Below are 15,287 nucleotides of genomic sequence, written 5' to 3' on the forward strand. Positions count from 1 at the left end.
GGGGGGGGCATAGACGGTGTCACAATACACATGATTCTGCCGTGCACAAGTATTTATGCATTGTGATATCTGTGCACCTTAAGGAAAACATGCCCTTGAAACGCCAAAATAACTCTTCAAAGTAAGTTTCACCTTTACAAAACTGAGATGAAACATTGTGTAACAAAGAGCCTTGAGTCTCAGCCATGACCTGGAAAAAGATTTAACTGCTAACAACCAACAAGATTCAACTGCCAGAGATCAAAACTGAAATCAAGTCGGTTTTGTTGTTTTGCCTTTAGATATGAAGGATTCTTTTGTGTAACTTGTAATGTTTTTTGTGCTATTTGTCTTGTCTTCATGCTATTTTGTTGCACCTGTTGCAAAACACTTTTAACTGAGTCAAGCTGATAGTGTTTTTCATTGTTGTCCTGCTGAAAAAAATAAATGAAAATGAAAAGCATAAAACACATTTCACAGTTTAAAAAAAAAAAGATCTTAATCTTTCAGGTGAACAGGTGATTCTACAAAACCACATGACCATCTTTTACAGTCTATGATATATTGATAAATCTATGATATTAAAATTGGATTATAATTACTTGTAATCAGCCACTACAGTGTGAGCGTGGGCCACCTGTCAAAAACATTACACTAGTGTTGCTTACTCATGTGTGATGTGTGCCGGAGAGCGTGCGGGTTTCAGATTCAGACAGTCACTTTATCACCTCCCGGTATCACTGACTAGTTCTCCTGTCGCTGGCAGATGGTGTTGCAATCACTCAGGCGCTGCTCATCAGCCTATGGTTTGTACTCGGGGTGTGTTACTGTGTATGTTCGACACAGGCCGACACAGTCAAACTGTAAAGGTGCTTTCTTTTCCTTCTGCTATTTTAAGAGCATCTTTTCTCTCCAAGTCCACATGAAGTATTCATTCTTTGATTTGATGAACACTCTCTTGTTGAGCATGGGTTTGTCTGACTTTTCTTTTGTTTTTTTCCCCCTGCAGGCAGTTCCAGGGCCACACTGATGGGGCCAGCTGTATAGACATTTCTAATGATGGGACCAAGCTGTGGACTGGAGGCCTGGATAACACCGTCCGGTCCTGGGACCTGAGAGAGGGACGGCAGCTGCAACAGCATGACTTCACCTCCCAGGTACACAAACTTCTATTAGTGCTATAAAATGTACATCTATCTCTGTAACTTGTCACCATGTGTGTGTGCGCTACATGTCTGTATGGATCATAGTTTGTGTAGCAGTACTATGGGATTAGATCTGGCAATTTGCTGGTGTATATTTTATAATCAGAAGGTTTGGTTTTGTACAGTTTTCATTTACTGATAGAAATCGTGCATCGCAGGACAAGTCACAGCAATTTGCGGTTTGTGCGGTTACACCCTCAGGCTGTGATTTATTGCAGTAATTTACAAACTCAGTTCAGAACATTTAAGCTGCACTCAGGGCCAAACTGAGCTTTGGTTTTCTGGCCTTTCCTCAGATACCTTTAACACTAATAACACTGGCAGTTAGAATGTAGTTTTTTTTTTCAGGTGAGGAGTAGAGCAGCAATAATAGACCATTACTGCAATTTTCCTGAAAAGACCCATTTCGCAATCTCAGTGTGCACAGGAGGAGGGGAGTGTGCATTAAAGAGAGCTCAGGGAGGGCAGGGCAGGCCAGGAGAGACCTAGCCGATAAAATGCTTGTGCTTTCCAATAATATCTTCTCTAACCTCCAAAAAACATCTGTACACCATCGGTTTTAGCAAAGAAAAAAGACGTGCATTCACCAGCTTTAACAAGCCATCGTGTGTGGTTTTTTTTTCAGTCTCAATCATCTGAAAGAAATTTTGTCGAGATGTGTTTAACAAATGAGAACTGACGCAATCATTCACCCACCTCGTTTCATTTCACCAGTCCTGCTGCAGGGATTGTTGCATATTCAAAAACCATTTTAGAAACTGAAACAGCCATCTGGTTTGACAGCTTAGCATGTGCGGGACTGAAATGTTTATGATGGTGTAGAAAAGCATACAGTGGACAACTGCCTGCCCACGCAGACGAGCACAGACACTCCATCATTCCCAGAGTAGATAAATATAAGAGATGATATTATTCTATGAACTATAAGAGAAATACAGAAGCTGCTATAACTGTTGGGTTTGGTTTGCAGATCTTCTCACTGGGATACTGTCCAACGGGCGAGTGGCTGGCAGTAGGGATGGAGAACAGTAACGTGGAGGTCCTACATGTCACCAAACCTGACAAGTACCAACTCCACCTGCATGAAAGCTGCGTGCTCTCGCTCAGATTTGCTCACTGTGGTAAGAATGAACATGTCTTTTAAGATTTGTAATTATTTTCTGACAGGAAGGAAATGAATGCATTCACCAAGTCTTGGGGAAATTGACTTGTTGATCAAAGTATGTATGACCTGATGAGAACTGTTGATGATTTGCTTTAGCATTAATTTATATGCTGAGTGATATTATGCACTCGAGAAAATTACAAATTTGTAGTGGGTCCATAGTGCTACATGGTTTGCAAGGGAAATGTGAATGGGACTAAATGTGGCAGGTTTGTGTAGGAGACAAACATGATTAGAAAATTCACAATGTAAATAAAGGTGATTTTCAGAGGAAGGCAACTACAAGACATAAAAATCCAAACCAACAAAGACTTTGTAGTAGTTTCTGAAAACAAATAGATGATTTTAATATTTTTCTATTAATTTCCGGCTCAGTCTGGATCAATTTGCCCTCTAGTGATTAAAAGGAGAAGCTGGTGTGCAGTTGCAAAACTGTTTGAAGATTTTATCACAGTTTGGTCAATTTTTTACACCCAGGGTGTAAAGATAGATTTGAGAAACTCCACCCTGTTCCTCTTGGTTCTCCTCAGAACGGCCTCCTTTCTCTCCTATTGACACAGTCTTGTTTTATCTCAGTATAAACATACATGTACATATGCCTATTTTTGTTAAGAGGGAATTACAGAGTCAAGAGACTAATCTAGACCAGCTTTGTTTGAGCTAGTTCTTGCGTCAATTAATTAACTGTCATTTCAATTAGCAGCTTAACCCTCGGACCAGATAATGATTCTGCTTTAATGTGTCAGTGTCCATTAGCATCAATGTCAATTGGCTTCACTCATGTTTTGGCGGAAGCTTTTCTTAAAGAAAAATAAAATGTTTGGGTAAAATGTTTCAAATTTGGGGCATATGTTTTTTTCTTGATGTGGCCTAATGTGGTTTGCCATCCCCTGCAGGGAAGTGGTTTGTGAGCACAGGAAAAGACAATCTGCTCAACGCATGGAGAACCCCATATGGAGCCAGCATATTCCAGGTAGGTGTGAAGGAACATACAACAAGAACATAAACGTGTTACAGGCAGCTGAGAGGTCAGATAGACTTCAGTCTAATAGCCAGGAGATTACAAGTTTTATGGAAAAATCTCTAACCAAGACATCAAACACCTCCCTGCTCTCTGACTGTAAGCTTTTGTGGGAACACGGTCAATAAAAAAAGTTAAAATGTTTAATTATAAACGGGAAATGTAGTGAAGACAGAAGTGGAGGTGCTGAATACAGCAGAATCAGAAATGTTAAAATCGTAAAAGTGTAGCCACACACTCAGCTCTCATTCTGGGACATTACCGTACATCAAGAGCAAGAAGCTTTCATCAGGGTCTGGATAAGAAAAGAGAAGACAAAGTTGCAGTTTGAGCTAAATGTGTGACTGCACTTGACTTTTCACAGATGATGTGGACTGGAAGGGATGGCTGGACAGCTTTTTACATTGTCACACATCTTTTCTCCCCCTTACAGTCAAAGGAGTCGTCCTCAGTGCTGAGCTGCGACATCTCCATAGATGATAAGTACATTGTAACGGGCTCTGGAGATAAGAAAGCGACAGTCTACGAGGTCATCTACTAGGGGGAGGGGGAGCTGCAGCCGTTAAACAACAAGGCCATCCTTCCATCCAGACTCTCTGCGACATCTCCGTCACCCCTGTACAGTTTCTGATGTGTATAAAATGGATTTGGAAGGAAGAAACCAAACACTTTAAGTCTTTCTTTGGATCATGACCTTTTGACCTCCTGGCTGGTCGTGGATCAAAACCAACAAGCAGAACCAAGCACAGAGATGCTGTTTTTAAAGAGTGGCTCTTTGTTATTGTGAGGATGAGTGAATGTCCATGTGCACTAAATCTGGAACGGATGCTGTTGTTGCAACACTGACCAGATAACATTCCTTCATGTGACCCTTTTATGTAAGCATCTGACATATTTGTTTCTTTCCAACTTGTAGACGAGCATCGTTGTTCACATACATACTTTGCCCATGTGCTTTGTGTATATCTGGAGGCTTAAAAAGTATTTGAACTAGGTGGCAGATCATTCCTGGCTGACTCCAGAATATCTTCCTAGAGAACTTCGGATTTTACACAGCGTAACCATGACCAAAAACTAAGGGATGACTGCTAATGCTAATATCATGGCACAGGTCTCTTCTCAAAACTTTACGCCACTGTTGTCGTCTATTCACAGTCTGGTGGACATCCCCCCTAAAAATGTTATGACATTTTTTTGTTTTCTATCAAGAATAACTATTTTAACATCAGCCCTCCACAAATGAAAAACATTTCTTAACAAATGCATGCTGAGTGGTACTCTATGCGGATGGTATATCTAGAAAAGTATGGAGCTAGTTAGCTTAGCATAGCATAAAGAGTGCTCTGTTAAAAACTAATTATGACTATTAGCAGCTTGTGAGGTTGTGGGAAAACCAGTAGTGACTCTAGTCGTTATGCTCCTGTCCAAGAAATAGTCTGGCTTCAGAGTCAGGCTAGCAGTTTAACCTTGATTCCAATATTTCTATGCTATGCTAAGCTAATGACCTTTTGGTTATTGTTTCATATCTAATGGACAAACATGAGAGTGGTGTTGATCTTATTGTTCCTAATAAGAAAGGTAGAAAGTGTATTTCCCAATATTTCAAACCATTCTTTTAAATGCAGTTTGTGTCTGTTGCCTTTTTTTTTTTTGTCATCTTCTCTTAATTCAACTTCAGAGCGAGTGTGTGAGCTCACTTTATCTGTGTGTATATGCACGTATCGTGTGTGACGTGTGTGTGTGTGTGTGTGTGTTTGACCCTGTGGGCATTGAAGAAACAATCTAAGATTGCCCTCACTGCCCTCACTACAGACTGACCTTTGCACTTGGTTCTGCCCCTTAAGTTCAGACTCCTCGGGATGCTCACTGGATCCTGTCTGACAGTTTTCAGTAAAGCTGTTGGTGTTGGGAGGTCAACTGGCCCCTACCTTTCACACCGGATTTTCTGTTAAGACTTTGGGGCATTTATTTGACAAACAAGTGGTCAGCGATATGGTCGTGATTTCTCTTGGATTTACTTCTGTTGGCTTGTAGAAATAACACAGTGCCTTTATACTGCTACGCTTCTGACTCCATTACGTCCTGCTGAGTGTTCAACTACACGAAGAGCTGAAACGCAATGGACTCTGTTGGAGTGGTTTTTAACAATAACTGTTTTTGAGTGTACATCTTGCAACATTTTAGGATTGAGTTTATTAAAAAAAAAAAAAAAAAAGATCAGTTATCAGCAAAGTAACACAAATGGTATCCCAGGTTATCCAGTTCGGTTTGTAACAGTTGTCCTCTGAAAAAATCAGCACCAAACTTGTCATTGTTTCACCTGCTTTGCTGAACACATGCACGTGAGATACATTATTCATGGCTACAGCTGCTTCAGTCTGATTGTTTGAAGCACGGTGCTTTTGTTTTTAGAGCTATGTTATTCTTCGCTCTACTTTTTCATCTGCTTTCAGACTTTGTTCTTGTCGCTGCTGAAGTTCTGTTTCATCGCTACAACACTACACACACGTGTGACTCTTGTCTACAGATACGTCAGTCATTACTAGCGGAGATTTAAGTCTTTAGATTCTACTCTCTACCACACGAACCTAATGTTACGTATCCTCAATCTTAACTTAAAGGAGCTATTTATACGTTTTTCTATTGCTACATAGCCGACATTAACATTAACATTAACAGCTGTTTAGAAGAAAGGTTGTGAGTTCAGCATCAAACTTAATTCCTTCACTCGCCAAGAGCTGTCTCCAATGCTAGTGTTAACTCTTGTCTCTATCACGTCTCTTCCTCTACTGAAGTTAACACGCCCTGGCTCATCTCGTCACTTTCCCATAGCGACTCACTGTAGCCTCCATTCTGCCCTGAAGACGTAGCGCTGCACAGAGGGTGTATAACCTCTTGTCTTGTAAATGCAATGATGGCCGCAGTTCTTGTCAAGCGATAATCTTCACCATCCGCTCTGGGCAAGAAACGACATTTAGCGGTAAAGAAAACTTATAGCCCCTTTAAACAGCCCTTTTTCCACTTTCTATCTAAATTTAACCATCTGGAGGCTCAGTCTTAAACGTAATCATTTTAAAATATGTGCCTAAACCCAACCTCCTGTTCAGCTACCAACCACAACCCATGTGCGATCCATAACTTTACATCATCAAAAGTTTTTTTCTTTTTTTGGAGAATAGCTGAGTGATACAGAAACGTACAAACAGACAGAGATTGATATCATGTGTACTACTGATATTTTAATGTCACAACCTGAATATTTTAGCTTTAACTTCCACTTGTACGCCCGCTGAATGCAAAAAAAGATGTGTTCAGATGGCAAAGATAGCACTAAACAGAGAGAGGTTTCCAGTGCTCCTGTTGTCCATTGGGATAAGATTGAAAATATTATACCTGATCTCATACATGTCATTCATGTTAGAGCTGCCCTCTAACATTTATAATGTCACCATTTGCCATTTGAAGTAGATGTGCTATAGCCTATAACCTATTTCATTGACTCAGTTTCTGCCTCCCTCTTTCCTTTCACAAGGACACCCTCTGATAGTCTTAGAAAAGATAAAAGTGATGATGACCATGAACTAAAATATCTTGAATGGTTTATCTCTCTTGTTTACTTTCCAAACTGATGAAGAGAGCAGTCCTCATGCTCAATACTAATCTGCCTGAGACCTACTAATCTGTGTTATCGTACGTAAATATACACATTAAGTTCAGTTTGTGTCAGCCTGCGACACTCTCATGCAAGAATGACCTCTCTAAGATTCTGAGCACATATGAAAGCTCTTTGCAGAAAATCAATGCACATCAAATCAGTTTTTAAAAGGCTTTATACAGTATTTGCACTGGAGAGAAAAGTTGTTTTTTTTTGTTTTTTTTAGTTAAATGCCAAGGAGAAGTTGGTCAAGTCTTTGAAATTTCTTTACAATATTGTTTTTTGCAGCTGTGACTCAGACAGATCTGTACTGAGCTTTGGGATTGCAGGCTAGAGATGGTTTTATACATTTACTCAGTTTTATGGGGCCATATATACAAATATGTACAACACACATGTGACACAGTTGAAGAAACTACTGATAATTACTGCACTGGTGTGAATATAAAGGGGACTTGTAGTCACCTCTTGAGAGAAAAAAGTGTTATGGATTCGATGCAGGAGAGACCTTATGGAAGATATCACACTGTTATAACTGATATTTTTGTGATTTCTCTGACAGCCACTCACAGAGACACTGTACATTCAAAAAGACTGGTCATGGTAGTTGTTTGTTTTTCACAGTGTTTGCCTTATGTTGTGCTTTCTTTCTAAATCTGAAACATCTCCGTGTTTGCTGCAGTCAGCTACGCTTTCAAATTAAAATGACAACTCATTCACTTTGCTGTCAAGGAATGCTCCGCTGTGCTTTCTGCTCTTGAATGACTCATAAAATCTGGCGGCACCTTCTTGTACTGTATCTAATACTCTGCAACTCTCATCCCCATTAATAATGGAAACATAGAAAATGCATTTCGGTTGCACTCGCGCTCACGTCAAGAGTCAAACCAGAATGTTACTGGTCTCATGTGATTGCTACAAGTTAGCTGGCTAACATGACCTGTTACAGAAACAATGTTATGTATAGTAATGATGATGTGTTGAGCATTTAGCTCGACTGGATTCATGAAGGTATTATACATTTACTGTAAACATGTAATAATTCAAGCTTACAGTGAAACTTCCTGTTGCTAGTTGAGCTTTTTTTTTCTTCAATACAAAATGCCTTTGCTCTCTTTTTTCTAGTCTGTGGTTGATTTTATTAAATTATTGTGTGGAGTATTCTGTCTGAGCCTCAATCACTGTTCTAACTAATAATCTATAAAACCTCAGATGTTACAAAAAAGTTCTGCAACAATGATTCTGTGTGCAGATGTTGAACATAACTTATGTCTGCATTACTGTGGGATGGGCCACTTCAACTGAAAAAAACATTATTTTGAAAGTATCTTTTGCCTCCTTCCTACTGCACAACTGAGGTAAACGACCTTGTGTCTCCTCCATGGTTTTACAGTGTGCTACAAAGACGGCTTTTCTGTATCTTTTGAAGAGTATCCATGACATATAGCAGAGATGATGCAGGCATGGGTTAACCTACAGTCAGTGACAGCAGATTCATTCTCTCCTAAAAAAAAAAAAAAAGGTATTAAATGTTCATAACAGAACACTTGACTTGTGCTCAGGTCTCCACGTATTTCATTCCTCAATTCATGCATTTGTGTATGGCAACCTGTTAATGGACTCATTGTCAACCTGCCTCTTGTCTGCACATGCCCGGGGCATCAATATTCTAATGGTTTCCTTGCAATCTAATATTGCTATACCAGTACCTTGGGAAAAGTCAACCAGACATTAATTCTGCAAGGGTTATATTATTAAGCTCTGGTTCTTTATAGCTCTTTATATCTGTTCAAGATGCTCTGCCCTTGAAAGAAACCAACACTACAGCACTGTTTTGTGACAGAACAACCAGATCAACAGCTTCTAGCTTGTCCTTTGATTTCTTTCTTTTTCTGCTCTAACCTATGTTTCACCTATAACCTGCACACTCTTTCTTTCTTTCTTTCTTTCTTTCTTTCTTTCTTTCTTTCTTTCTTTCTTTCTTTCTTTCTTTCTTTCTTTCCATTCACCATCTGTCTCTTGACTCTCTTTAATTTCAACTCTTCCTGTTGCTAACCAGCTCTCCATTGACCTACTCTAGTTTTTGCCATGGATGTTATCATTTGGTGCACAATCAGACTGAGATAAAACAAACAAGTGTCTGATGTGGTCTGACCAGCACCAACACAAAAGTTCCTATCATCGGCTTATCACAGTGAAAGGCCTTAATACGACGGCGAGAAAGGGGGTCATAAGGGTCATACATTTTTAATAATTACATCTTTTCACCAAAATTGTACTGTTTTGCAGATGATTTGTCAGCCCACTTGCAATACTTTCGGGGCCCACCAGTGTATAAAATATTCACATTGTACACATTGTATCTTCTATGGTTCCTGTTGGGTTCCTTCCACAAGCTGACTGGCGTTTTCAGGTGTTACCACTTTATCTACATTCACTACAATCTACTACAACTCTGGTAAACACCAAAACCTTTGTATTAAACAGTAATTAAACACAGTAACTAGTTCCAGTGTTGGATGACATGTACAACCCTAATATCACAATAATTATCACAATGAATCATCTGTGTTTGAGTATGGTGTGACAAACTTCTTTTTTTTTGCCAAAAAAAGCCTTAGATTTTGACTCGTAGTGGCAGGCATAGTCCACATCCATATTTAATGAGCTGTGAGAAACGAGGGTTTCAAGTGGTTTAGTGTGACATTTTAGTGCAAGCTGACAGGTCAGCGCTGGTCTCTGTCTAACCTCCCATTGTGAACGTGCTGTGTTCACGCAAAGCACAGCGCTGGACTGTTGAAGTGGATTAAGTGATCTAAGTGAGGGCTGTGGAGGAGGACGCTCCACCATTACAGTGAATGATACTCCTGTTACAACTCTCCAACCAGCACTTCAAACCGCCAAAAGTGGGAGAGAAGGAGAAAAGGTGGGGATGCAATGTGGGAATGAGCCACCCTACTTCAACATTTTATATTAAGAGCACTTGCAGTTTGCAAATTGCCCACTTTCCTGACAGACATAGAAGTTGGATTAAACAAACAGGCCACACAATAGCAAGATGGCGTCAGCTGCCATGTGTTGAATCACGTTGCTGGTAGATTTGGCTCACAAAGCTGTAAAGTTAACATTCATTTTCTTCATGACGTGATCACACATATGGATGTTCGTGGCCACCGCTGTCACATTCACTGTCCTTCCAAAAACCTTCATGACCATGTTCACAACCTCAGTCTGCTGGCATAATGTTTGCCAAGTGCCACTTTACAGAGCCAATACAATACTCAACTAACTTCAGAGCACTGTCAGACTCGCTCTTAATTAATTCACTGTTTTAGAGCTGTGACAGCACACTCTGGGAGAGGATTTTAAATGCAACAGAGTGAATATTTACTGCAGTTCAAAACAAAGTATGTGAAGCCCTCCTTTAGAGCACAGCTCACTACAAAAGCACTGAACAAGTGTCTGTGATGTGCTCAAGCATTGTGTTCAGTTCTTTGAGCCAAATGCTAACATGCAAGCATGCAGGTTTACCATAATCATAATCACAATCTTAGCTGTGTGTTCAGTGCCAAAGTGCAAGTTAGCATGCTAATTTTTTGGCATACTAACTTGCACTTTGGCACTGAACACACAGTGGGGATGAGGTTGATGGGAAGGTTTTAGTTTTGCAGGTCAAAAACCAAAGTATTGGTCAGAATGAAAAGACATTAATCTGATGATGGTGCTATATGGAAAATTAGGGGATGGCCAAATTTATTATTATTCATTCTGAATGAAACGTGAACGTCTGAACCAAATTTCATGGTAATCTAGTCAATAGCTTAGCCAAGGAAACATGTCATTGAAAACCACCTCATGGGGGTACAATCAGGAAAATACATCAACTTCTAACTTAACTCAGCGCTAATCAGAAAAATGAATCGCATATTATACTAGCATCTACCATAAAACATATGCGATTTTATTTCATCACCAATTAATTCTCAATCAAATGTATTTTTGCTCCAATCACTACATCAGCAGGGCTTTCTTGAACTCTGAGACAGATTAAACTATTCTATAAAAGTGCTCTTTCTCCTGGCGCAATCCTGGTTGCTAGGAGATTTTCTTCTTTCTTTTTTTTTTTTAACAAAACCTTAACACCTGATGAGAGGAACTGGGAGGTTTGTGAACAACATAATTCCTTTTCCAGTGGCTGTATCGTGCTTTGATCATAAAACCTCAACTGAACTTAAAAACCATAGGTCGTTCTTTTGATGGGATACACAGATGATCCCAGGAGACATCAGTGGATATGCTGCTGTGTATCTCTGGGTCTTTTATTTTCCTGGAAGACACATTCTGCACAAAGGGGAATTTTACCCTTGGAAATGCCAGGCTTTGTATGAACATTGAGGAATTGCTATAACATCTGACCACCAGTAGTGTAAGGTTTTTATGCTCTTTTAGTCTTCTATATCTTTATTAGTTTTAGGTATTAGTTGTGAACAAGGTAACATATTAATTCCTGGCAGGCACAAGACCATACTTTATAAACCAGGATCATAGACACTGGTAATGAAGTAATACTAACCTGAGCCTAACGCGAAACAACAGGCTTTTACCAAACTTTTTTCAGACTAACAGCAAATAAACAACTAACGAGCAAGACAATAACTCAGTGTGGCATTTTACACAGCATGGCATTATCAGAGTGCAAGCATTTCGGCCCACTTGTTCACATTAATGGTACTCGAGGAGGAAAGTTCATTTCTGGCATTTCCTGTTCCACAAATACAAAAGGAATAAAAATGATTCTCCCAGTGCAGCAACAATGAATCTTTCTCATACGTCTTTCTACACCGGTAAAGTGCAAGTCATGAAAGAAAATTCATGTGAATAGAGATTTCTTTTTGGTATTTGAAGGGACAGGTTATGTGATGTATTGAGGATTTACTTTAGTGTATTTTTAATGGGATTATATCACAGCTTTAAGGCTCACAGTGTTCTCGATTATGGCCTCGTATTAGATTTGAACTCACTCACATCTGTCCTTGTCATATCTGACTTACTAATTTCCATCTCCTCCCATTTTTCACCTTGCCAGTCCCATCACAGCTGTGAAAGAGATTGGATGAGGGTACATAGATGGAGTGTGTCCATCAGCTTATCTGGTGAAGTAACTTTGACAGTGATCCTGTAATGAGATGAAAGATTTGTAAGGAGCTTCATACATTTGGACGATTCAAAGGGACATTTCTCGCAACAACCGATGCTGCTAACAATTTCCTGCCCTGTTACAGGGAGGGCCGATGATTAATTCATGTCTCCGCCGTTTTAACGAGGTTGTGGCCGTTGGTGGGCGGGAGGGGGGCGCACACTCTGCAGCGCTTTGATATCTTACATTCAAGGCTGTGTCACCCATTAATGACTTCTTTGAGCTGTGAAACGAGCATCATTATCTCTTTCCAGAAAGGGTAGGATGAGAGATTTCGGCTCAGCTTGTATAAAGACAGGGGAGGAATCAGTCACTGTGTGTGTGTGTGTGTGTGTGTGTGTGTGTGTGTGTGTGTGTGTGTGTGTGTGTGTGTGTGTGTGTGAGTGAGTGAGTGAGTGAGTGAGTGAGTGAGTGAGTGAGTGAATGAATGAGTGACACTTGAGCATTGCCTTGCACTGCAACTTGTATCTGAGGAAAAGGATGGAAGAAGAAGCTTTTTGTTTTCTACAGTTCAGCCCAAACAGCAATTAATGCTGCTAAAACACATTTCAGTAAATAAAACTAAATAGGTATCGACAATAAAAAAACCTGAAAATATTGTCTCCTTTTTTTTAAAATTAGGTTGAAGGAATGGTCAATTTATTTTATATTACACTCCTATAAAGTTGATGGACTTGCAAGACACAACTAAAAACTGAATGGTCAAAACTGATGCAGCATAGTGCCATTCGTACAGCGCCAAATCACAACATACATTACCTCGTGGCACTTCACACGGTAAGGTCAAGACCTTACAATATTTTTGACAGAAACCCAACAGGTCTTACAAGGAGCAAGAACATGGCAACAATGGAGAGGAAAAACTCCCTTTTACTAGTAACAAACCTCCAGCAGAACCAGACTCAGTGTGGGTGACCGTTGGGTTGAGTGTTGAAGTGGTAGATCTGGATCCTACAGCTCTGGAGTCAGAGATTCATGCAGAATGAGGACAAAGAGAGAAAGAGAGAGACAGAGGAGAAGCACAAACTACAGGAAAGAGAAAATACAGTTAAGTTAATGACATGAAGCAGTATGATATAAATACATGGGGAGAGAGAGGGAGTATAATAGCATAACTATGGGATGGTTCAGGGCTCACCTGAGTCAGCCCTAACTATAAGCTTTATCAAAAAGGGCAGTTTTAAGCCTGATCTGAAATGTAGAGAGGGTGTCTGCCTCCCCGAACCCAAACTGGGAGCTGGTTCCACAGGAGAGGAGGCTGATAGCTGAGGGCTCCGCATCTCGGGAAAGCTAGACGAGTATTGACTCTGGTCTTATCTCTGTCTTTGTCGGAGGCCTTTTATAGCCGAAGGATGTGATTTCATCAGTGGAGGAAACTCTGGGAGGTTGCTTTCACCTGAACGCTGTGTACTACACTCTGTCATCTTGCCTTATTTATAAACGTAGGGAGGGCAAGTTTTACAGGGATGGACTTACATGTACTCATGGCCAGACCGGCTACCAAAACAAAGAACAAAGCGGGGACTACAACACACAAAGCAGAGTGTGGCTTCGTTCTCTGCTCAGGACGCCATTAAAATAGTTGTCTTTAAACCTGAGTTAACGCGCATGTATAATCAGGGTTATTTTTCATCAGTAGCCTATTCCCCATTCATACTTAAGTACACCATCAGGTGCAGAATAGATGGAATGCCTCTTTAACTTGAATGCATCTTAAAATTAGGGCTGGGTATATTGTTTGAAACGTTTTCATATCGGTGCAGATACAATACCAGAGTTTGGCAACTGATTCTAAAACATTACTTATATTATTTTTATTATTATTTTTATTGTTATATCCACTTTTATTTTATAATAATAAAAATACAATCTGGCATGGTGTTTGTAATTCTCCCTGATATCGAATGATGTTCCCAGAGACTTGGCCGACTCTATGGTTTTCCATAAATTTCATGATACCTTGTTCTTTCTTTCTTTCTTTTTCATCCATCCCATGTGCTATTCAACCACTTTCCTGCACTCAACTCCCAGTCATCAAAATATTTTTTTTTTTTTTTTTTTTTTACTTTTAAGAGGCTTTTCATGCCTCTACATCTATTCTGTCACTTCACCGCTGCGGCAGTGAGAAGGGTTCAAGGGTCACGGCAAAGTAGAGAGAGCTGGATGAGTGAGAGGGTTTAAGTTCACACAGAGAGTGGAGGATTGTATATTTCCTAAGAAAACAGGAGCAGCCATTTGAGTGGAGGTCATGGACATTTCTATGCATGCTGATAGAATGGGTGGAAGCGTTGGAGGAGAAAGGCCTCTTAAAACTAAATGAACTAAAAGCTCTTGGTTTGAATGCTCTTCAGTATATACTCTGCCAAATGTACTCTACCTTGAATAAAGCACTCGGGTCAGAAGGGATGTTTTTTGAAGCTTTTAGGCTAACTCTGATTCCCACTTAAAACCAACTTTAGTTCCCATTTCTGAGCGAGATGAGGCCTTTTCTCTGCATCGGTTTCACTTTTAATCTAGCATGTTTCTGTCTACACATTGTGGGACATCTGTGATGAAATATATTTGTGTGAAGATTGCTTTGCCATCAACTAGAAATGCCCATGTGCAAAAATATTTAATGAAAATGCAAGTGTTCAGTCATATTTTCAGTCATACAGTCTCAGTACAGTATTAATACCTTTAAAATTGAATGCTCAAAATCTTTGGCTAGTGAGAATGAAACCAGAATGAACTGTAAGGAGAATAACAGACACACACACACACACACACACACACACACACACACACACACACACACACGCACACACACACACACAGATTTCGAGGTGTAGTGCTCCTCAAATCCACATGGTGGCAGCTTGGACGTTCATAAGGATTCTCTACTTGGCATCTTTGCTCAACAGTTCACAATATAAACACTTTAAAAACATAAGTTTGGTTTTATTTGATCAGTTAATTTATAATTGATTATATATGCCACTCAACTGATTGTAATTGACAGACATATATATGAATGCTGATGTACAGTACATTTATTTTTTTCTCCAAACAAACAATGTGAATGT

The 15,287-nt window shown here is 39.8% G+C and overlaps 1 protein-coding gene across 2 annotated transcripts in view; it reads left to right on the plus strand.

Moving 5' to 3' along the window:
- Positions 1-8,186, plus strand: part of LOC111644608 (transducin-like enhancer protein 4) — a 40,091-nt gene extending 31,905 nt beyond the window's left edge. For both annotated transcript variants that reach the window (XM_023393524.2, XM_023393525.2), the window contains exons 17-20: positions 989-1,136; positions 2,155-2,305; positions 3,246-3,322; positions 3,804-8,186. In XM_023393524.2, the coding sequence (XP_023249292.1) occupies positions 989-1,136; positions 2,155-2,305; positions 3,246-3,322; positions 3,804-3,911 (484 nt within the window). In that variant the 3' untranslated portion in view covers positions 3,912-8,186. The remainder of the gene's footprint in view (positions 1-988; positions 1,137-2,154; positions 2,306-3,245; positions 3,323-3,803) is intronic.
- The last annotated feature ends 7,101 nt before the right edge of the window (positions 8,187-15,287 follow it).

The sequence above is a fragment of the Seriola lalandi genome, unplaced genomic scaffold, assembly GCF_002814215.2.
Source record: "Seriola lalandi dorsalis isolate HSWRI2012SDOR001 ecotype SW California unplaced genomic scaffold, Sedor1 jcf7180002054938, whole genome shotgun sequence".
In the NCBI taxonomy this organism is placed as follows: Eukaryota; Metazoa; Chordata; class Actinopteri; order Carangiformes; family Carangidae; genus Seriola; species Seriola lalandi.